Raw genomic sequence first — 24,853 nt, 5'->3', positions numbered from 1 at the left:
AGCCAATAACAGGTGAAAGTTGGATGTTCAGCTACCATGTAGGGAAGTCTTAGGAGGTTAGAAAACTGGTCGAGTCAAAGATGTGAAAGACATTTTGACTTGTGTGGAGGAAGAAACTCAATGGGGAAGTCCATTGATGTTGTGAAAAAGCATCTTTGTGTGTCACAGCACTTTTATATTGGGATACAAGTATCCCAAGGGTATATGAGTAGGTATCAAAGAGAATACTAAAACCACTGGAAAGCCTTGGGGTGCATCTACCTGGTACACCAATTATGTTTTGGCAAAAAGAAATTGTTTTTTAGTTTTTTTCCTTAAGGATAAAAAGCATTATTTTAATTAAAATGTACATATTATATTACAGAATGCAAAATAAAATTCATGTGAATTTCCAAGAGAACAGTTGTCTTAAGTTTTGTGCTGTATAAATGTTTTTTACTAGGTTCCCTGAACACTCTGTGTACATTCACACCATGCTGTTGTTAGGACAGCTTTACCAGAAGTTCGAGAAACATAGACTGTAGTTGAAAGAACAGGAAAAAAGAAAGAAAGAAAGAAAGAAAGAAAGAAAGAAAGAAAGAAAGAAAGAAAGAAAGAAAGAAAGAAAGAAAGAAGAAAGAAAGAAAGAAAGAAAAGGAAAAAAAAGAAATGAAAAGATAAAAAAGAAAGAAACTTTGCTTTTGAATTAAATAAACTGGAGTTTGAGTCCACAATTTTCTAGCTATGTGACCCTGTTAGTTATTTAACTTTTCTGAACCTTTTTATTTTTCCTGAACCTTTTTTTTTCCTATTTGTAGAGTAGGGACAACATACCTATCTTATAGTATTGCTGTGAGGATTTCCAATAGCACAATGCTTGGGACATAATAGGCCATTAATAAGCAGTACCTTCCTCATTAGTTTCTCCTCATTCTATTCTTTTATTTTCTGGATTGGTATATAAGGAAATAATTGTACTGATTATTAGCTTAGCTAAGTTATCCAGAAAAACAGTCTCTAATCATTTTTTATTGTGTACCCTTATTCCGTTTTTATTTCAAACTTCACAAACACACATATATGCACATACATAAGATGTAAACAATAGAAATTAATAAGCACATGTAAATAGGCCATAAGGAGATGTAAATCAGGGGTATGAATATCAGGAGGGTGTAGGTTACTCAATCCAAAATACATCTCTAGAGAAGTCTAAAAGAAACTAAGTACAACAGTATCATAATCCTAATCTGTGAATGAAAATTTGAAATACACACACAGATACACCGAAGTCTAGACCTCTGGCTACAGACGCTGGGTCATCTAACGAATAGTTCCACCTGAACCCTATGTTGCCATATGGCTGGTGCAGCGAATTCCAGGTTAGCTGTGGGACAGCAAGGCACCTCACTGGTACTTTGGGACTTAACTGGCAGCAAGAACTAGTGAGGTCAGAATGAAAAATGAGAGATATGTTGTTACTTGAATTAGCCTGTAGTGCAAGGTGGGTAGACTTTGCTATGTGCCAGGCCAAAAAGAACAGTTCTAGGAAGAAGGAAGAAGATTGGGCACATTGTGCAAGTTAAAGCTGTGTGGTTGGCTTGAAGGCAGTTTTTTTTTTTCTTATGTCTATTTTTAAGAGACAGAGGCAGAGAATGAATGGGGGAGGGGTAGAGACAGAGGGAGACACAGAATCCAAAGCAGATCCAGGATCTGAGCTGTCAGCACACAGCCCAATGTGGGGCTCGATCTCACAAACTGCGTGATCATGATCTGGGTCGAAGTCGGCCACTGAACTCACTGAGTCACCCAGGTGCACCTTGAAGGCAGTTTTAAGACACCAAGATCCTCTATTCATGATCCTCTCCATCCATGTCAGATAACTGAAGCTCCTTAGGACCACAGCGGTCTCCTCTTTGCTGAAATCATTTAGTTACTCTGCTTTCTTGTTTGCCTACTGACTTAATTGGTTTCAGCTGTCAGTTCCCCTACACGCGTCACTCCTTCCTGGGCAAGTAATTCGACTGCAGGAAGTCCTAGAGAGAGAGAAAAGGAGGAGGATTGAGACAGAGCGGATACCGAGTTCAGCTATAGAAAAGGAGCAGGAACCTACTGAAGATTATGTGGATGTACTGAACCCTATGCCAGTGTAAGTGTACCGCAAACTCTAGTTTGTTTATTAGATTGTTAATATTAATTTCTAATTATCAAGGAGAGTGAGCCATTGACCTCATTAAACCAGGGATAGTAAACTGTCTTGTGGATGAACATTAGATCTCGGAGTAGATGCCACATTTCCTCTTCTATGTCATGATCAACAAAATTCAAAATGCAGGTTTTACCGCACAGGAAATCCCCTTCCACCCACACCTTTAGACCAAATAGATATTCTTTCCAAAGCTCAACCCTAAATAAAAACCGCTATGTAGAAGGAAGGAAAAGATGTTGGTTTTTTTTTTTTAACCATGCAACTCCATGGTTGACTGTTTTTCTGTCATAAAATTAGACCAAAGAGTTTCAAGTATCTGAATGTTCTATTCAGTTGTCTAATCAGTGAGTACTGATTGAGCTTGTACTTTGAGGAAAGCCCTGTGAACAGTGTAGAAGGTGTTGGTGGGAAAATGAAGAGGCACAGACAGGATGAATCCAGCAACATCCTTATTTTTCACTCTTATATCGCTGACAAGTGTGGCTAAGATTGGGATCCCTTTCCTCCTGAAGTCGCGGTCTTCTTGTCAGGGAAACTTACACTGGTACCACCTGCGACATCAGGTTCTGCTCTGTACAGTCTAGCTGTACTATAATTGCTGACACCTGCCTACCATCACTGTCAGCTGAAACCAGTGACATTTGAAGGACTGATAGGTTAAAAGTCACACAAACTCTTTTTCTTTTTTCCTCAATAAAACAAGTAATATGTATTTTTACAAATAGATAAAAAGAATATTAAAACCATTCTTTTCCCCACCACACAGAGATATTCACTGTTAACCTTTTGGGGAATTGCATATCTTGCCATATTTTTCTCTGTTGAAAAAACCCAGACTTTTCATTGACTACAAAATTTATTATAAAAATGAGAAGTGCTTTCTTAAACATTTATGCATTAAAATAGCATCAATACCATTGGAAAGCCATATTATACTAAAAGGAGTGGATTCAGATATGCCCTTAAATATCAGTTATTTAAAATAGAGACCATAGAAGAGAACCATCTATAGAAATGTTTTGTATCCCTGAAGAGAAACCACCAACCAGTATTATTTATCCAAGAGCTTATTATAAACTGAGATTATGAACTGGAGATATACTATTAATTCTTATTTTAGATTTTCAAATGGTAATGGTGATTACATACTGACCAGTAGGTAACTTTTCAGATCCTCTTTGGTTAAAGAAAGAGGTTTGGAAGGAAAAGGGAAGAAAGACCTTAATTAAGCATAAGTGTACTTAATAGTGCCCCAGGCTTGTAATAACAGTAATTATATCATTGTAATTGTAGTAATAAAACTGGGAATTAAATTAAGAAAAATTAATAACTACAGCTCTTAGAGTTATTTTGGTAGCATCTTTTTCAAGTAATGATCTTCATCAGTTAAAAAAATCCTGTTTTTCATCTCACCTTTATAGATGTTTTTATGCAGTGTCCCGGAAAGAAGCAATCGAGATGCTTGAGAAGAACCCTTCTTTGGGAAATATGATCCTGAGGCCTGGTAGTGACAGCAAAAACTATTCCATCACTATCCGGCAGGGGATAGAGTATGTTTAATTAAAAAAAAAAAAAACATATGGAATTGTTAAAAGCACGGTATCACTTTAAAAGGCAAAGTCACACAAGATAAGCAGCTGCTGTGTGTTTTGTTGGGGCTAAAGATAGAAACACAAGAATAGACAGAGAATGTTATAGAAACAATGCTAAAGACTGAGCCAAGGCTAATATTTACTGCAGGGAAGAAGAAGAATGGACAAATTACTTTGATCTTGAGTATAGTTCTATTGTTCATTCATTTCAACAAATATTTATTGAACAACTACTAGATGGCCAAGTAATATGTTAGGTACTAAGGATGGAGTAGTGAACAAAACATCCTCCCTGGTTTAAGGAGTTTACATTCTTGTAAGGAAACATGGACTATAAATAAATAGCATAACTAAAAAGTCATATATATGGTAATAAGGTCTATAGAAGTAAAATGAAAGAGGATGAGGGAGATGGGAACTGTCAGAGACGATATATAGAGAAACGTTTTCTTATTGCTATTGTTGTTTTAATACAGAGTGGTCAGAGAAGGCCTACTTTATTAACTGACATTTAATTAAGCAGGGGCCTGAAGGAAGTGAGGGAACAAACCTTGCCCAGGTCTGGGACAAGAGCATTCCCGGTAGCAAGTGCACGTGCCCAGAGGCAGAAGTCTGGGTTTGTTCAAAAACAGAAAGAGGCTGTTTGGTGATGCCAACAAGAAAACAGTGGTAGATGAGATTCCAGAGGTGGGGGTGGGGACCAATTACTCTAAACCCTACAGGTCATTGTAGGGACAAGGGTTATATACTCTGAATGACATGAGAGGTCACTAGACCATGATGAATGAAGACGCGACATAATCTGACATCTATAAAAAGGACTGCTTAGGAGTCTGTTGGAAAGGTGAATAATTTCTTTCTGGTAAAGTGGCTTACCTTTGATGAAATCAGTAACACATACAGAAGTTGATTTTTCCATGTAGCTAAGGTGGTTGGATCTTCAAAGGTCCACTCCAGCTCTCAGGGTCCATGAAATATCACATTTCAGTAGGTACTCTAGGTTAGTTAACACTTTAACAAATGATAGTGAAATTAAAATACAGATTTTATCCTAAATGAAAATGTTCAATAAGTAATTATCTTTCATATAAAAATATAAACAGAACTTTGATTCTTGAATGTATTATTCTTTGTGGGGATAATATTCCATCAATTATTTTGGCTGTAACATTATCTACCAGCCCACTGTAAATATTAAATATGAAGACACTGACCGTGAATAAAGGCAGTAAAGAGAAAATAATTACAGTGAGCCATAGCCCAATCAGCTTCATCACTTACCAATTACTCCATGTAAACAGGGACTTGTCTTTATACTTCAGCCATGTGCACCGAATAGATGGCAAGAATGATAGACGGCAGATCAGATCCTGTTTCTGTGTGTGAAGAGACTCCGTGTGTGTGTCATTTTCCACAATGAATATCTATGTTAACTTAATGCTCTTGTGGTTTCATTATTTTTTATTATAATGCCTGACACTTGGGGTTGATGTATTTTCTTTAATTTTTTTTTTTTTTTAGTTTATTTATATTTCATTTAGAGAGAGAGCACAAGCAGGGGAGGGTCAGAGAAAGGGATAGAGAAGACCCTAAGCAGGCTCTGCACCATCAACACAGAGCCTGATGTGGGGCTCGAACCTCGAACTCAAGAACCTTGAGATCATGACCTGAGCTGAGATCAAGAGTCAGAGGCTTAAGTGACTGAGCCACCCAGGTGCCCGGGGTTGATGTATTTTCAACTAATATAGTAGAATATCACAGATTAGTCAATTTTAATTTATTTGATTTATAATTTAATTGATTATTTTGAAACAAATCCAGAAGAAATAAAAATTGACTGCCATTAAATATAGGGGGACTTAGAAGCGTTCCTGGGAGAAAAGTGAATTTTTCTGTTGAGTAAATCTTGGTCAAGAAACTTGTCCTTTTTCACAGTTTGGGCAATTGAATATCACATAGAGTACAGAATGCTTTTAACTAATTTACTTTCGCTTTAAAAATGAAGAGCATATAAAACTGAATTAAAATCTATTTCTCAGATTTTCTAAAAAAAGAAATTTAATCTAATTGCTTGAAAGCTAAATCACACAAGAGAGTGATTAGCTTTTCTTCCTTCATTTTATTCTTGGTTGGATTGAGTGTTTGATCCATCAGTATGTGAACGCTGTGTTATTATTCTGTATAAAATGAACAAAGTCCGGAGACCTAATGACTCTAAAGACTGTATGTTTCCTGCACAATAGCAGCCTGGTCTCTTTAAGGTGGTCTAGATTACCCCAGCTTTTGCATTGCATTTTCCATACATGTGAGCTATCAGAAATAAGTGTTTTCTTTTTTTCTTTCTAAGTTTATTTTTTAAAGCTTTTTAATTTTTTGTTTCTTTTGTTTTTATTTATTTATTATTATTTTTTAAATATAATTTATTGTCAAGTTAGCTAACATACAGTATATACGGTGTGCTGTTGGCTTCGGGAGTAGTAGATTCCCATGATTCATCGTTTACATACAACACCCAGTGCTTATCCTAATTAATACCCTCCTCAATGCCCATCACACATTTTCCCTGCCCCCCCCCACTCCCTTCCACCCTCAGTTTGTTCTCTGTATTTAAAAGTCTTTTATGGTTTGCCTCCCTCTCTGTTTGTAACTATATATATTTTTTTCTTTCCCTTCCCCAATGGTCTTCTGTTAAATTTCTCAACTTCCACGTATGAGTGAAAACATATGATATCTATCTTTCTCCGACTTATTTCACTTAGCATACTATCCTCCAATTCCATCCACGTTGTTGCAAATGGCATGATTTCATTATTTTTCATTGTCAAATAGTATTCCATTATATATATATATATATATATATATATATATATATATATATATATATGTATACCACATCTTTTTTATCCATTCATCAGTTGATGGACATTTGGGCTCTTTCCATAATTTGGCTATTGTTGATAGTGCTGCTATATAACATTGGGGTACATGTGCCCTTCTGAATCAGCACTCCTGTATCATTTGGATAAATGCCTAGTAATGCTATTGCTGGCTTGTAGGGTAATTCAGTCTTTAATTTTCTGAGGAAACTCCACACTGTTTTCCAGAGTGGCTGTACCAGCTTGCATTCCCACCAACAATGCAAGAGGGTTCCCCTTTCTCCACATCCTCGCCAACATCTGTTGTTTCCTGAGCTGTTAATGTTAACAACTCTGACTGGTGTGAGGTGGTATCTCAATGTAGTTTTGATTTGTATTTCTCCGGTGATGAGTGATGTTGAGTATTTTTCATGTGTCTGTAGGCCATTTGGATGTCTTCTTTGGAAAAGTGTCTCTTCATATCTTCTGTCATTCCTTCACTGGATTATTTGTTTTTTGGGTGTTGAGTTTGATAAGTTCTTTATAGATTTTAGATACTAGCCCTTTATCATTCGCAAATATCTTCTCCCATTCTGTTGGTTGTCTGTTAGTTTTGTTGATTGTTTCCTTTGCAGTGCAAAAGCTTTTTATCTTGATGAAGTCCTAATAGTTCATTTTTGCTTTTATTTCCCTTGCCTTTGGAGACATGTCAAGTAAGAAGTTGCTGCAGCTGAGGTCAAAGAAGTTGTTGCCTGTTTTCTCTTCTAGGATTTTGATGGTTTCCTGTCTCACATTTAATTCTTTCATCCATTTTGAATTTATTTTTGGTGTATGGTATAAGAAAGTGGCCCAGGTTCATTCTTCTGCATGTTGCTGTCCAGTTTTCCCAGCATCATTTGCTAAACAGACTATCTTTTTTTCATTGGATACTCTTTCCTATTTTGTTGGAGATTCGTTGTCCATATATTTGTGGGTCCAGTTCTGGGTTCTGTATTCTATTCCATTGGTCTATGTGTCTGTTTTTGTAAAGCTTTTAAAAAATGTTTATTTATTTTGAGAGAGAGAGAGAATGAGTGGGGGAGGAGCAGAGAGAAAGGGAGAGAGAGAATCCTAAGCAGGCTCTGAGCTATCAGTGCAGAGCCTGACACGGAGCTTGAACCCACAAACTGTGGGATCATGACCTGAGCCAAGATCAAGTCTGGCCACCCAGGCACCCCTAAAGTTTATTTATTTATTTTAAGAGAGACAGAGCACAAGCAGTGGAGGGGCAGAGAGAGAGAAGAGAGAGAATCTCAAGCAAGCTTTGAGGTCAGGGCAGAGAGCCCAACACAGGGCTTGACCCCATGAACTGTGAGATCATGACCTGAGCCAAAATCAAGAGCTGGACGCTTAACCGACTGAGCCACCCAGGCCTCCCAAGATATAACAGTGTTTTCTGCTGTAGGTGTGGTTTCTGACCAAATGCAATATGTTTCTATACTTAGGATATGAACTTCATGCCATAGTTTTTACTTATATTTGTCTGTATTTAAACTCCTGTCTGGCAAAGGAGTTCATATCAAGCTTACATAATTCTAATTTTAGTAAACTTATTTCCAGTTTGAATTCATATAGAAATCCATGCCTTTGTACAGCTGATGGTCCTAAAAACATAACATTTCCTCCTCCTCCCCCCAAAGTTCATATTTAGAATGAGTGAGGGGAATGGTCAAAGTGGAGCATTCTAATGCTCTATATGCATAGAGTCACTATATGCTCCCTTAGGCTCAGGGAAATAGTTTGTGGTTGGAAATGGGTAAGAAAAATTTGAACTGTTGTTGTACCAGTTTTCCTTATGAGTCAGAAGTATCTATGATGTTAGCGACTGTTCTGTGCATTGCCTAACGCCTCAAAATAGAACTTTCAGAGTGCCTGATTTCTATCTTCTGTTTAACAAAGGATAGCACTTGTAGAGAGTAGTAGAATGTTAGCTTGTTAGACTGTAGAGCTTAATGTAAAGGTTTAATGTAAAGCTTAATGCAAAAATTTAGATGATTAGGAAGCACCTGAACATAGATGAGAAACAACCCACAAAACCAATTTATTGTCTTATAGGTTATAGGAGAAATATGCAGGTATGCAAGTTTAAGTGAGTGTATCTGGCAAAACACTGGCTGAAAAGGACAGGCTAGTTTACAAAGCAGTACTTGAAAGTAAAATTATCTCCATCTGTTAACAAACCAGGTGTGGGAGGGTAGATTGATTCTTCTCCGGAAGAAGCAAAAGTCATTCAGTGTCAAAGTATCAGGTGACTCCTCTCTTGATACAAAATACCATCCACCTTTAGCCAGCCCAGTGGTGTGTGAATTCATAAGACGTAGAGCTGTTCTTACGACAAACTTAGTGGTTTGGCTTTGTTTTCTTAAAATTGCTATGACTACATGGCAAGCTAGTAGTATACACACTTTGGAGATCCATTAGCCAAGGAAACAGAAAATATTGACCCCAAATTAACTCCTGTAACAAATTGGGGTCAGAAGTAAAAAACAAGTACTTATACCACATTTAAGCCACACACTTGTTAAAAGACAGGTTCCTTCTTTTTTGAGGTCATTGTCAGGAAACCTCAATATAGCACATTTTATCAATCTTGTTTTTTCCTTGGTCTTGATTTTTTTGGAGAAACAAAACAAAGTATGAAAGAAAAACAAAAGTCTAAAATGAGACTCAAACCCTAAATGACTTCAATGGAATTTTTTTTTCCTACCTTTCTGCTTCAGAATTTAGTCCTTCTAGTCAAAAGCTCCAAGAGACCCTGCTCATCTTTGCTACCTTTCCTCCCACAGTTTTGTCATTAATGATGATGATGATGATGATATAGTGGCTATTATTAATAACAACAATCATTGTCCCAATTTGTGGGCGCTGTGTTGGGTGCTTGACAAGCATTTCCTTCAGGAACAATAAAAACGAACAGTTTTTTTCTTTTTTCATGTTTTACAAATGAAGCAGTTGAGCCTTGCAGAAACAACTAAGTTAAAATGATAAATTTAAAAAGTATCAAAAATAGTTATGATTTACTATATGTCTAAATGTGCCAGACATTGTACTAAGGACTTCTCAGACAATAACTTACAATAGCCCTGTAAGGAGTGGCATTTCCGTGTCCGTTTTATAGATGAAAACATGAAGGGTGAGCGCTTACACAATAGAATCACAATGTGAACCTAACCTTTCTTGTTATAAAAATCATGCCCTTCAAGTTTTCTATCAGTCTTCCAAGGAATAATAATCACTTATTTTTAGGAATACAGGAATTCTAATTGGAATGGGTGAGAGTTTTCAAAAGTAACTATATGATTATAAAGATCTCTTCATGTAGATATAAAAATAAAGCTAGAATCAACCACCCCAAAAGAAGGTACCTCTGTCCAAAAATGTTTCCTTCACCAGTCTGTTACTGATTCCTGAAAGTTCAGCAATAAAGAATACTTTTTAATTTTAATTTTTTTCAAAGGGGAGAGGGTTTGTTAGGCTTTATGCAATGGTTTAAAAGTAAAGCTCTACAATAAGCCACTGGAATAAAAGTATTAGCTATTTTCCAATGTGATATTCAATTGAGAGAATGAATATTTGGATATAGTAGTAGATGAGGAAAAAGTCCCTTAAAAAGAAGTGTACTTCAGTCCTAGAGACATGTGACCTGGAAATGGAGAGAGGGTTGATTAGGAAGAAGTGGGGAGGGGGTCCCGGGTGGCCCAGTTGGGTGTCTGACTCTTGATTTCCACTGGGGTCCTGATCTCACGGTTCGTGAGTTCAAGCCCCACATCAGGCTCCATGCTATTAGCCATGCTATTAGCTTAGCATTCTCTCTCTCCCCTCTCTCTGCCCCTACCCTGTTTGTGCTCTCTCTTAAAATAAATGAATAAACTTAAAAAAATTAAAAAAAAAAGAAGAAAGAAGGAGGGAGGCCCTGCTAACAAACTTAACCTGATAGACAGATTTTAGACTACTTCTGTGTGATGTTGAATTAGTTTCTCTTTCAAGCAAATGGCAGTGTAATAAATGCTTTTATTTATTTATTTATTTTTTCAACTTTTTTTTTTTTTTTTTTTTTTAAATTTATTTTTGGGACAGAGACAGAGCATGAACGGGGGAGGGGCAGAGAGAGAGGGAGACACAGAATCCGAAACAGGCTCCAGGCTCCGAGCCATCAGCCCAGAGCCTGACGCGGGGCTCGAACTCACAGACCGCGAGATCGTGACCTGGCTGAAGTCGGACGCTTAACCGACTGCGTCACCCAGGCGCCCCAATGCTTTTAACTTTTCAACATTAGAAGAAGTCCTGGTTGTGACACTGTTGTCATATGAATCAAGGGAATTCAAGGCAAAGCTACTGGCTTCTCTCAATATAAATTAATTCTATCAAATAGCACTTTAAGATGAGCTTGCAATATTTTAAAACTTCAGTTTCATAAATATTTATCGTGTGCCTAATGCTGGAAGACAAAGGTGAATTTCTATTCTGTGCTTCTTGTTCTTAAGCAATTCTAGTCAGTAAAATACCATGTGTTTGGGGTGGTAATAATTTAGAGTGCTATGTGACCACAGAAGAGGAAGACATTACGATTCCTCTGCTGTACTTAACATTGTCTCCTACATTCGTATAGTACCTAATACTGAGCATTTTCCCTGTCTCTAAGTCAGTCCTGAAGTTAGTGGATATCCAGAGTGGTATATGAGCTAGCAGGAAGAACAGTCATTCAAGGATTTCTGATAGGATAGCGATAAGGTGGAGTAGAAAGTAATTTGCTTTCAGCAATTTTTTCTACTTCCCTTTTATTATAGAGGATATATATTTGATTTGTATGTGCCTACATAGGATCTTATAATGTTGCCTGCTTTGTAAATTACTAGCATTAAAAAATGCTAGAGCCTGAAAGATTTTCTGTTCTTGATTCCTTTTTTTTTTTTTTTTTTTAGTTATTCATTCACCCACTCAATGACTCAGGTTTCCTATATCCCTAGCGTATAACCCCCCAAAAGAGACATACAGAACCAGGTAAATAATAAAATAAAACCCCCTTTTTTTCCCCCTAACTATGGGAATGGATACATAGGTTTTACTGTACAGGTGATATTTTATACTCACTTTAGTTTGATTTGATCCAGTAATATACTCAAATGGAGAGGTAACATTTTTTTTTTTTTTTCATTTTAGCATGCCAAGAATCAAGCACTACAAAGTGATGAGTGTAGGAAAAAACTACACCATTGAACTGGAAAAACCTGTAAGTAGCTATTTCCTTGTTTTTGATGAATTTTCTTCTGCTTTTCCCTAAATCTACCTTATAGAATTCAAAGAAAGGTAGAAAAGTAGACCCCTTGCCTAGGAACAAAGTGCTGGTGAAAAACAGCCATGTTAAGGAGGCCTGAACGTGGCAGATGTCAGGGTAAGAAGTGAGGTTTATATAAGCACAGGGGGATGTGGCACAGTAGAAGATAATCTGCTAAGAATTCTTTCTACTTTTGTTTCTCTGCACTCTTTATCAATAGAGTTGCTTCAGGGAGAGAATATTTTTTTTGTTAAACATCTGTTGTACATCCTCCAACTATATGTATTTCAATGCACTTATTTCTAAAGGGAAAAATTCTGTGCGTGCCTAGTCCTCTTATACCCATCATGCAGAAGTTCAGAAATGCCTGTCATAATAGCAACATAATCATGAAGAAATGGTTTGCTCTTGATCTGCAGCCCCTCTGTTATCCCAACCAACTTACCATGGGGCTACTGATATAATATCAGAATCACAAAGTCACTGTATTAGAGAGCTAAGTACTTTACCAATACCATTTAATTAATTAATTTTAATGTTTATTTATTTTTGTGAGAGAGGGAGAGACTGAGTGAAAGCAGGGGAGGGACAGAGAGAGAGGGAGACACAGAGTCCGAAGCAGGGTCCAGGCTCTGAGCTATCAGCACAGAGCCTGACATGGGGCTGGAACCCATGAGCCATGAGATAATGAACTGAGCTGAAGTTGGACACTTAACAGACTGAGCCATCCAGGCGCCCTCCACCCCACCCCGATACCATTTAATTTCATCTTCACCATTACCTTGAGGTAATGCCTGTTATAGATGTTAGAAAACTGGCATTTACATTCATCTCAACCAATGAAAATGTAGTAATGTGGTTATGGTCCCGGATGCCAGAAAAGGGAATATAGTTGTGTGATCTTAGGCTGCAGTAGCAGGGAAGATTGGACCAGAAAAGTGATATGACATAAATGGAACTGATGAGTCTTGAAGATACTTATTTTAACTTCTCTAAAATTAAGTTCTTCTTAATGCCTCTGCCTCTCTAGGCCCACTGTGTTAATCAAATAGAGAAAGGGACAGTATGGTTGAATTTTTTATTAATGTTTATTTTTGAAAGAGAGGGAGCGTGAGCAGGGAGGGGCAGAGAGAGGGGGACAGAGGATCCAAAGCTGGCTGTGCACTGACAGCAGAGAAACTGATGCGTGGCTCGAGCGCAGGAGCCATGGGATCCTGACCTGGGCCGAAGTCGGACGCTTAAGTGACTGAGCCACCCAGGCGCCCCTGTATGGTTGAATTATTAATGTTTAGACCATAATTCTTTGAATGCAGTGGTGACCTTTGCCAAAAGGAGAGAAGCTGCCAATTTGTACATCCCACTTACATCTTTGCCATAAATGTCTCTCAAAGCTTCTCAGTTCTCACATCCATGACTGCCAGGGCTTTTTCAAAAAATTCCAATGAAGGAAACAAAGAACTAGATTGCTCAGGGATAACCCAAATACCAACTGACTGGAAGCAATCAGGAATAAGAATGTACCTCTGTGACTGGTGAACTGGGGCTTGTTTATCCATAATTAGCCTGAACAATCCCCTGGATTGTTCTTTCACCTTCCACACTCCCTAACACTACCCCTCAACCAGATTGTCATTCTATGAATTCTTTTTCTTTTTCAAGGTTACCAGGGATATTCAGGCTTAACCTGATTTTACTTTTATAAAAATATTAGCTTGTCAACATCACTCATCATCTGGGAAATACGAATCAAAACCACATTGAGATATCACCTCACACCTGTCAGAATGGCTAACATTAACAGCTCAGGCAACAACAGATGTTGATGAGGATGCTGAGAAAGAGATCTCTTTTGCACTTTTGGTGGAAATGCAAAATGGTGTAGCCACTCTGGAAAACAGTATGGAGGTGCCTTAAAAAATTAAAAATAGAACTATCCTACAACCCAGCAATTGCACTACTAGGTATTTATTCAAGGGATACAGGTGTGATGTTTCAAAGGGGCACATGCACCCCAGTGTTTATAGCAGCACTATCAATAATAGCAAAAATATGGAAAGAGCCTGTCAATGGATGAATGGATAAAGAAGATGTGTGTGTGTGTGTGTGTGTGTGTATACACACACACACACACACACACACACACACACTGGAGTATTACTTGGCAGTCAAAAAGAATGAAATCTTGCCATTTGCAACTACATGGATGGAATTGGAGGGTATTATGCTAAGCGAAATTAGTCAAAGAAAGACAAATATCATATGACTTCACTCATATGAGGACTTTAGGAGACAAAACAGATGAACATAAGGGAAGGAAAGCAAAAATAATATAAAAACAGGGAGGGGGACAAAACATAAGAGACTCCTAAATATGGAGAACAAACAGAGGGTTACTGGAGGGATTGTGGGAGGGACGATGGGCTAAATGGGAAAGGGGCTTAAGGAATCTGCTCCTGAAATCATTGTTGCACCATGTGCTAACTAACTTGGATGTAAATTATAAAAAATAAATAAATTATAGGAAAAAAAGTAAAAATATTAGCTTGGGGGTGGCAACACTTTTCAGCTACTCTTAGTCAAGTAAATGATCCTGTTCCAGTGAGATGTTAAAGTGCTAAATTTTCCAGCTTTAACTGTTCTTTGTTTTCAAATGGAAGAAACCAAATAACTAACTTAAGCAAAAAAGGATTTATTTAAGAACATAGGAAGCATATAAAATGACTGGAAACCTGGAAGACCTTCAGGGACTAGGAAGCAGTTACTTGTATGGTTGACCCTTGAACAACATGGGTTTGAAGCTCCTGGGTCCACCTACATGTGGATTTTTTTTTTTTTTTTAAATAAAGAGTAGTACTGTAGATGTATTTTTCTTGTGATTTTCTTAATAACATTTCCTTTTCTCTGGCTTACTTTACTGGAAGAATACAGTATATAATACATATAATATACTAAGTATGTGTTAATCAACTATGTTTTTGGTAAGGCTTCTGGTCAACAGTAGGGTATTAGTGTTTAATTCTGGGAGGAATCAAAAATTATAACATGGAATTTTGAGTGCATGGGGTTGGCATTCCTAACCCCCTATTGTTCAAGGGTCAACTGTAGTAAGAACCATCTAATTAGGAATCTACTATCCTTTCTTGTTCCTCTACTCAAGTTCAAATTTCTGGCCTAGCCTGAGTCACATTCTTATCTGGTAACTGGGGAAAAGCAGCACACCAAATTATTGTCCACCAAAATGTATCCAAATGGGAAAAGGGAAATTTCTCAACAGGGAATTAGATATTATAAAAGAGAAATACAATGCATGGGTAGGTAAACCTTGGCCATTCATTCAATACCTCATTGAAGTGAGGTATTGATGTGTTTTCCTAGAGATCAGGAAATTCACAGTAGTCTTCATTAAATTTCACGTGAGCTTTCTCTTACTCTATCTTTACACAGATGACACTGAGCCTACTCTCACTTTCTTTAAACAGGTAACACTCCCAAACCTGTTCAGCGTCATTGATTATTTCATGAAGGAGACTCGAGGAAATTTACGACCATTTATATATTCAACTGATGAACGCCTTGGTATGTTCTTCACTTCATTGCTGTGTCAAGGAAAGCAAAACAAAACAATAACCCCCTGCCCCCACTCTCACCCACCATGTATGATTTGTAATACCAGCCAGGTAGGAATGTAGTTCAGCCTTTAAATTTATCGATTTGGATGCCATTTTGTCACTAACCCTGTGGAAAAAAAGGGAGTACCAATATATCTTAGTGGATAGAGTATTGGACCATTCTAGAGAGAGAAAAGCCCAAAGGCATGTATTGTGACTACTAATTTCATCCATTATTCTACTTGGTTTTATCAAACAAGTTCAGAGATAAGAAAACCATGCTCTATGGTTTCCATAGAGTCATGGAAACCAAACAGAGAATTTAAAAGTATGATCTGTCAACAATATCAGATACTCTAGTCAGATTAAAATGTATGATGATTAAGGAGAGGCTAAGGGAATTGGCCATTAGGCAGTAGAGGACTTGAGAGAGAGGCTTATTCCATCATAAAGACAGGAGTCAGTCTAAAATAACAAGGAAGGAGTGGGTGGTGAGGAACTATAGATAAAAATTGTAGACAGGACTGGCTACAAAATTTGTGGGTCCCCTTGTTCATAAACTATTAAAAATTTCAAAGCAGTGATAACAGATCATTAAACCAAGAATGGGACCCTATGCAATTGCATAGTTCTCATGACCATGAAACTGGCCCTGTTTGCAGTCCAGATTTAGCAGGGCAGGAGGGGGCTGAAGGTGAACCTTTCTCTCTGTCCTTTGAAACAATTCCTGGTACACATGGTCATTTGACAAAAGCTGTGGGCAGGAGAGAGAAAATATCTCCAGCTTGTTTGGATTCAGTTATCAAAGGCAGTCCCCATTCCTACAGATTATGAGGAAAAACAACTTTGTTTGGCTGCCTGCATCGGGGCATATCCGGAAAGTCTGGTTAAATTTCAAAAGCCAGTAAGTTTAAAAGTCCAAGGTTGCAAACATAGTGATGATTCCTGTGATGCCAAATAATTAAAGAAACACAGAACCTGAAGGAAATTTAGGAAAATTATCTAGTACAGTGTCTCACTCTGTATAGAAATAACCTGCATACCCAGTACAGAAAATATTTCTAAGATGCGACCATTCAGCTTGTTTGAAAATTCCTCATGATGGTCATCTCACTGATTTTTGAGGCAGTACACTTCACTTTTGATCAACTCTCATGTTAGAGAATTCTTCCTTGATATTGAATCAGAAACATTTCTTCCTTTAACTTCTACATATTAATCCAATTTCTGGCTTTGAATCAACTCAGGGTTTTAAAAAGTCCATCAAATATTTAAAAGCAGCCACCATGCCCCCCCCCCCATCCCCCTGCCCCGCCTTAGTCTCTGTCCTCTATAGGTTATTGGTTCCTTCAGCTCTCTTACTCTCATCTTTGACCTCCTCTGTATACTAATTTCTGAACATATGTCTTAAAATAGAACTACAAAGGAAGAACATATTACTATAGATATGGCTAGAATAATTTATTACCCTTAATGCAGGAAAACACCATTTGTAGAGATTTTAACAATTAACTATTAATTTTTTTTTTTTTTTCCAGAGACCAAAGGATTTCCTGTATGATCTCTAAAACTGAAAAAAAATGTTTAGGGTGGCGGGGATTGTGACATAATTGCTTCATGTCAGTTATCTAATACTGTGTAACAAACTACCCTAAAATATGGTAGTTAAGTCAGTAACCATTTTATTCACAATTCTGTGCTTTGGCAATTTGGATTGGATTCAGCTGGGCAGTTCTTCGCTAGTCTCACTTGCTGTCACTTACACAATGGTAATTAGCTGGTGGCCTGCCTGGGGCTATATGTTTCAAGTTGGCATCATTCACACATCTGATGCTGGTGGTCAGCTGTATCTGGCTGAACCACTCTTTTCACATATTCTCTAATAATTGAGTTAGCTCAAGCACTCCCACACAGATCTCGGACCTGTTAAGAAAAGGATAGCTCAAATCCTTGGGCTAGAAATTCTTAGTGTTAAGAATCAAGTATGGCCCTGTTGGAGGTTTTAGTATGGCAGAAACTGTGAATTAAGTAAATAAATCCGAGAGTGAAGTGTCTTATGTACAGGGGCTGTACATCTTTCTTTTTTAAAAATTTAATTTACATGCAATAAAATTCACTTTTTGGTGTATGGTCCTATGAGTTTTGACAACCACCACTAGAATAAAAATACAGAAAGTTCTGTCACCTCAAAGAAATGCCCTAATTTTCTTTGTTATCCCTTCCTTCTTTTCACCCACAATCCCTGGCAACTACTGATCTGTTTTCCATTCTCCAAAAGGTCATGTAAATGGAATCACAAAATGGAAACTTGAGGCTCATTACTCTCACTCATCATAATGTCTAGATTCGCACAAGTGTGTGTATTACTAGCTTATTTTTTTTTATTGCTGAGTAGTATTTCACTGTATGGAAGAACTAGTCTGTTTATCCACCCAACAATTTAAATATATTAGGATTGAGGTGCTTAACCCCCATCCCCAGGGTTGGTTAAATGTCTGACTTCAGCTCAGGTCATGATCTCATGGTTCATGAGTTTGAGCCGCACATAGGACTCTGTGCTGACATAGCAGGGTCTGCTTGGGATTCTCTGTCTCTCCCTCTCTCTCTGCCCCTCCCCCTGCTCAAAATAAACAAACAAACAAACAAACAAACAAACTTAGAAAAAATAAAATGTATTAGGATTGTTTCCACTTTTTGGCAATTACTTATTAAACTATATAAATATTCATTTTGCCTAACCTCTTTGCCTAACCTAAGATCACAAAGATTTTTCTTCCTATATTTTCTTCAAGAAGTGTCCTAGGTTTTATGTTTTACATTAGATCTATGACTCATTTGAAATGCATTTTTAAGGGAGAAATTAATTTTATTTGCATTTATGTATGTAATTGTTCTAGCATCACTAGTTAAAAAAAGATAATCTTTTCTTAATCAAATAGCCTTTGCACCTTTGTAAAAAGAAAAAAAATCAATTGACCATATTTTTGTGGGCCAATTTCCACTGAGGTATATTCCTACCCTTTTGCCAATACCATGCTATCTTGATTACTGTAGACTTACCGTAATTCTTGAAATCAGAAGGTATGAATCCAATTCTGCTTTTTCAAAATCGTTTGGACCAATCTAGTTTCACTGCCTTTCAGTATAAATTTTAGAATCAGCACATTATTTACAGAAAAATCCTCTAGAGTTCTGATGTGGATTTTGTTGAAGCTTTAGATGAGTTCTGAGAGAACTGACATCTTGACAATATTATCTTTCAATTGAGGAATAAATATATCCCTCCAGTTACTTAGGTTATCTTTTATTTCTTTTACTGTTCTTTGTAGTTTTCAGCACACAGATGCTGCACATATTTTGTTAGATTAATACCTATTTAACTTTTGGTGCTATGGTGAATGATGCTATTTTTAACATTTTGGATTCCAATTATTCATTAGTAGTAGACAGAAATACGATTTTTGTATATTGATCTTGTAATTCCAAGATTCTATTTGCTAAACTCATGTATATATTTCTAAGAGTTTTTTTTTTTTTTAAAGATTTCTTGTAATTTTCTATGTAGAAATCATTCTATCTGTGGATACAGATAGTTTTAGTTCACACTTTCTGATTTGGATATGTTTTATTTATTTTCCTTGTATTATTGCACTGGCTGGGAGGTCCAGAACAATGACAGATAGAAATGGTGAGAGTGGACATCCTTACCTTGCTTCCTGTTTTAAAAGAAAAAACATTTTATCTTTCACTAATAAGTACAATATTGGCTGTATGTTTCCTGTTTTGTTTTGTTTTGTTTTTAGAGAGTGAGAGAGAGCATGAGCAGGGGAATGAGGTGGTAGAGGGAAAGGGAGAGAGAATCTTAAGCAGGTTCCAGGCCCAGCATAGGTTCCATAGCCCAGCCTGATGCAGGGCTCAATCCTATGACTGAGATTGTGACCTGAGTTGAAATCAAGAGCCAGATGCTTAACAAACTGAGCCACCCAGGTGCCCCAAATTGTCTCATTTTATTTCTCCCAGCAATCTTATGAGGAATGATTATTATCCTTGTTTTATGATGAAGAAAATCACCACTTAAGCAGTTTTCACACAAGGCTAAAGTCAAAAACACGAGTAAATGAAGTTGGAATCCAAACCTGTTTATTCCTGAAGCCTTTTTTAAAAACCTCAGTAATTCTGCATCTTCAGTGATAGATATTTATATATAGATACTGATATGCTCTCTCTTTCTCTCTCTCCTCACTCTATCTTTTCCTTTCTGTGTGTTGGGAGTCTGGGCTGGGCCTGTCTTAGTTGGGTCTTCTGCATTTTTAATAAAGGTGTTGGCCAGAGCTGGATTGTCATCTGAGACTTGACTGAATAAGGATCCACTTCCAAAGTCAGTCAGGTTGTTTGGAGAATTCATTTCCTTGTAGCTCTGGGATTCATGTCAGCTTGATTCTTCAAAGATAGCCACGAGCAGGGAGGTGGGGGATGGGGATAGAGAGCAAATCTTCTAGGAAGATGGAGTCTTATATAATGTAATAAAATTAGAATGACATCTATTATACAATGTAACATAACCATGGTATTGAATCCCCCACTTTTGCCATATTCTATTGGTTAGAAATCAAGTTACAGGTCTCCAAACTACCCTTAAGATATGGGGTTTACACAATACATGAATACCAGTAAATGGGAATCTTGTAGGTCAATTCACTACAAGGTACATATGCTTTTTTTTTTTTTTTTTAATTTTTTTTTAACATTTATTTTTTAGAGACAGAGACAGACAGAGCATGAGCAGGGGAGGGGCAGAGAGAGAGAGGGAGACACAGAATCCAAAGCAGGCTCCAGGCTCCGAGGCATCAGCACAGAGCCTGATGCGGGGCTCGAACTCACAAACCGCGAGATCATGACCTGAGCCGAAGTCGGACACTTAACCAACTGGGCCACCCAGGCGCCCCGACATATGCTTTTAGGATTGTTGTCGTTTTGGGGATTAATCCCTTTATCATTATGGAATTTTCCTTGTCCTGGAATGCACTTTGTCTGATATTAATAAAACCACTCCAACTTAAAAAAAAGCGTTTGCATAGTATTTCAGTCCTTTTACTCATCTGTGTCATTTTATCTATCTAAGCTAGGTTTCTTGTAGGCAACATATATTTAAGTTTTTGCTTTTTAAAAAATCCATTCTGGGGGCGCCTGGGTGGCTCAGTTGGTTAAGCATCCGACTTCGGCTCAGGTCATGATCTCGCGGCTCTTAAGTTCAAGGCCCACATTGGGCTCTGTGCTGACAGCAGAGCCTGGAGCCTGCTTTGGATTCTGTGTCTCCCTCTCTGTCTGCCCCTCCCTTGCTCATGCTCTGTCTCTCTCAAAAATAAACATTAAAAAAAAATATTTCAAAATCTAGTCTGAAAATTTCTGACGTTGAAATGTCTATTTACATTTAGTATGGTTTTTGATATGGTTGGATTTATGTCTAACATTTTTTCACCGGTCTTCCTGTTCCCCCAACATCATCCTGACCTTTTTTTGATATGAATGCTTCTTAGTATTCCATTTTTATTTATTTATTGATTTTTTGGCTATACTTGTATTATCATAATGGTTGTTCTAGAAATCACAACTTACATATGTAACTTTTCTCAATCCATTTAAGGTTAATAATTTTGCTACTTCAAGGAAAATGTAGACTTGTAACCACAAAGGTCCCTTTACTCTTTCCTCTAAGTTGCCTTGTACATTATATCTACATAACAATGAGAATCCCAACAAATTATAATTTTTGTTCTCAATAGTTACATTCAAGAATTTGAGAAAAGAGAATTTCCTAGGTATTTCCCATTCTTGTTGCTTGTTTTCCTGTGGTATCATTTTCTTTCAACTTGAAGAACTGAGCCCATCAAGTGAATCTTTTATTTTAGATATTTTTTTCATTAAAAAAATTCTGCTTGGTTTTTATTTCTTTGTTGAGAATATCTATCCTTGATTTGTTTCAAGAGTGTTTACCACCATCTCATGGAGCACAGCTCATTAAAGCCTTTGTCTGATAATTTTAACATCTTGGTTATCTTCATTTTGGCGTCTGTTGTCTTTTTGACAGTTGGTCACATTTTTTCTGGTTCTTTGTCTACCATGTAATTTTGGTTTGTATCTTAGACATTTTTGGTATACTAAGTCACAAGCCTCTGGAGGGTTTTTATTTTTAAAAGCAGACAATCATTCTAATTAGATTGAACCTATTCTGCCTTACCATTTGTGGGAAGGGGTTCCAGTATCAGTTGTTTGCAAAACCATTGTTATATTGGTTTGGGTCTGTTTCATACATGTGTCTATCAGGGATTGGTCTGGGACTTAGACAGTGGTTTATAGTTTAGTTATAGACTATACACATACATAATAAACTACATGTATAGACAAATAAACTGTTTATCTTATATAGTTTGGTGATTTTTATTTTACTTCTCAAAGCCTTTGCTGTTTTGCCTGTTCTGTGCATGCATAGATTAGGGGTGAGCCTGGAACTTATGTCACTTCATACACAGAACTAGTGGGTGCGTTTTCAGCTCTCTCACCTCTCTAGAATTTCCCTCACTCTCCAACTACCAATGGTCCTTTTTCCTGGTCTTCTAGGTAAAGATAGGGCTTCTTAACAGTTGGAGCCACCTGTGCTGCCATGGAGTTCTGTGAAACTGGGGCTGCCCTTGGGAAAAGACATTAAAAGAAGAGAAAGAAAAAAATATTCCAACCTAATTCCAACCCTTGACCCTGGCAGTCCTTGCCTACCCTGTCCACCCATTCTTTAGGCCACAAGGTCCACTTTTCCTAGGTTCCTTAACCAGAATGAGCTTTCTCTGGGGGTGTTAGGTGCTTATGCTGCCATCCATTGCTACAGTGCTGAGCCATCCTCAGAGCAGGGTGAGAAGAGAAAAAAATAAAGAATGGAAAGAAATAACCAAAAATGGTCTGTTCACATAAAATGTCAATGCTTTTAGAAACAGACAACCAGATTACTATTGCTCCGGTGGCTGAACTGGTTCAGTTTGCTCTGCGATCAGAACAAATTAGTCAATATCCTTGGATTTCAGATTGCCTTGTTAGAAGAGTTAGGGAGCGACATAGGAACATATCGAATTAGATGGTCACATGAAGAGAGACTTCAAATAATTAGACTATATTCTGTAATGTATTTTCTTTCAAAAGCAGAAAGATGATGAAAGAGTAAACTGGAAGAGTAAATGAAAGTGGAAAAAGGACTTAAAAAAAAACCTACAAAAAGACCAAAACCCACCTTGACAAATAGTGTGTAAGCTTTAAGGAAACTGTGGGGAACCCTACAATTGTTTTAGGAGTTTAGGCTCATAGTTGCTTGAGGCACAGTGGGGATGCTGGGGCTGTGAGCTTTAACTTGCCTCAAGTTGGGAAATGGCAGTTGTAGAGCACCTAAGGGTTAAAATCTGGAGACTTGGAGAAAATTAAGGTGTTTCCAAAAACATACTATCAAAAAGAAAATGAGATTTTCTTTGATTCTGATGTTAACCCATGTCAACATTCAACTTTTTCTTTGACACCAAAAGGAAAGAACAATGATAAAACCAGGATGATCAAAGATATTTCCTTAATTTATTTTTTCCAATCTCAGAAATCAGCAGTTTAAACTAAAAGTCACTTTAAAATATGGTAGGGCACATAACTGATATTAAGCTAGCCAGGAAGGAAAAAAGTATGCTCCCTAGAGAAAAATTTATTAAGAACCAAGTCACAAGAATAAAATAAAAATCTGAAAAGCATATGAATACTCATTATTTAATTAACATTTATTAAACACACCACCAACGTTCCAAGTACAAAAAGGAAAATCAACTCACACTGAAAATAAAGAACTGCTCTGTTCCTTGATACTGGTTCTTTACTTAATAAAGCGTTTCCGCCCACAATTTCTAGGCTGAGAACCCATCGAAGAAGGGAGAAGAAAAAGGTAGGAGAAAAATCTACATATTGCGTGAAATAAAATAGGAAAAGCCCCTTTATGTATCTTGATAACTTATTATTTTTAAAAGGAAGATCTTGCTTGTAAAGAAAATTACTTCTATTTTCCTGATCTTGATTACCAAGTCACTTACCTGAATACCAGAATTCATTATCTGCATACGATTTCATGATCTTACCTGAATGAAACCAATTTACTGGGAAACCATACAATATGGCTGTGAGAATAACTCATAGATAAACACATTCCATGCAATGATATAAGTTGGAAACATATGGTTCTTTCTCAAGGAAATTTTTATTTTCCTAGGCTTCAATTAGGTACATTTTCCTCTACATGATTTTCCATAGTAGATTTTCTAGTTCTCCTAAATTCTAGCCAATTCCAAAAAAGCCTCACTAGGTTTGGTTGAAATCTGATTTGATCAACTTACCAAATACATTCTGATTATCTAGTTAGAAACCAGAGACATGAAACATACTAGAAGTTCTTTCCTAATGGAAAAACTCCATGCCATTTTCTCTTACTGGTAATAAATAAAATTTATCAATTTTCATGTTTTCCCCCTATGTTGTCTTTTTTGCTAGCTTAAAATCAACCCACACTTCCTTCTGTAAAAATATTAATCTACAAAGATGGTAAAAGGCTATGTAATCACCCATTTCACAAGTATGACACAGTAGGAGACTGATTATAATCTGAATTCCTTAAAAATACTAACTCTTCAGCCCCATACTAATCTACTGAATCAAAATCTCAGGAATATTTTTTAATTATTTTTTTCCCTTGAAAAATAAGCTTATGTGAGAAAACTTATTAGGAAGACAATGTGAGATGCAAGGAGAAGATGACCATCTACAAGCCAATGAAGCCTCAGAAAAAAGCAACTCTCCTGACACCCTGATCAGTCTTAGCCTCCAGAAGTGAGAAAATAAATTTCTGTTGTTAAAGCCACTTAGTCTGTGGTATTTGTTACAGAACCCTAGCAAACCAATTATATAGGATGCCTGAAAATAGGCAGAATCCTAAGCCTCCTTAACCTTACAGAGTTAATTTCTAGAAGTTGTTGGCCCAGAAATCTGCCTTTTAATCACACACCACAATAAAGTCTGCTTTATACAATCAAGTCTGCAAACTACTTCTTTAAAATCTATTGTGATATCAAGTGTGTTAACTCATGCAAAGATAACAAAAAAACCATCAAATCTGATTCTTATTCTTAAAGGCCTTACAATTGAGTTAGTCCAAATATTGATAAGAAGTAAGAGAATGGGGTGCCTGGGTGGCTCAGTCAGTTAAGAATCCAACTTCAGCTCAGGTC

The 24,853-nt window shown here is 37.0% G+C and overlaps 1 protein-coding gene across 3 annotated transcripts in view; it reads left to right on the top strand.

The window, feature by feature from the left end:
• STAP1 (signal transducing adaptor family member 1) overlaps positions 1-24,464 on the top strand; it is a 53,754-nt gene extending 29,290 nt beyond the window's left edge. The window contains exons 7-12 of one of the 3 annotated variants that reach the window (XM_058722406.1): positions 1,956-2,128; positions 3,610-3,738; positions 11,835-11,904; positions 15,429-15,525; positions 23,487-23,520; positions 24,331-24,464. In XM_058722406.1, the coding sequence (XP_058578389.1) occupies positions 1,956-2,128; positions 3,610-3,738; positions 11,835-11,904; positions 15,429-15,525; positions 23,487-23,491 (474 nt within the window). In that variant the 3' untranslated portion in view covers positions 23,492-23,520; positions 24,331-24,464. Of the gene's footprint in view, positions 1-1,955; positions 2,129-3,609; positions 3,739-11,834; positions 11,905-15,428; positions 15,526-17,095; positions 19,889-23,486 lie in introns of those variants that run through there. The other 2 variants (XM_058722405.1, XM_058722404.1) reach the window with 2 other exon arrangements.
• Positions 24,465-24,853: the final 389 nt, after the last annotated feature.

Source organism: Neofelis nebulosa, chromosome 3, assembly GCF_028018385.1.
Source record: "Neofelis nebulosa isolate mNeoNeb1 chromosome 3, mNeoNeb1.pri, whole genome shotgun sequence".
In the NCBI taxonomy this organism is placed as follows: domain Eukaryota; kingdom Metazoa; phylum Chordata; class Mammalia; order Carnivora; family Felidae; genus Neofelis; species Neofelis nebulosa.
This window is presented reverse-complemented; position numbering and strand designations above follow the sequence as displayed.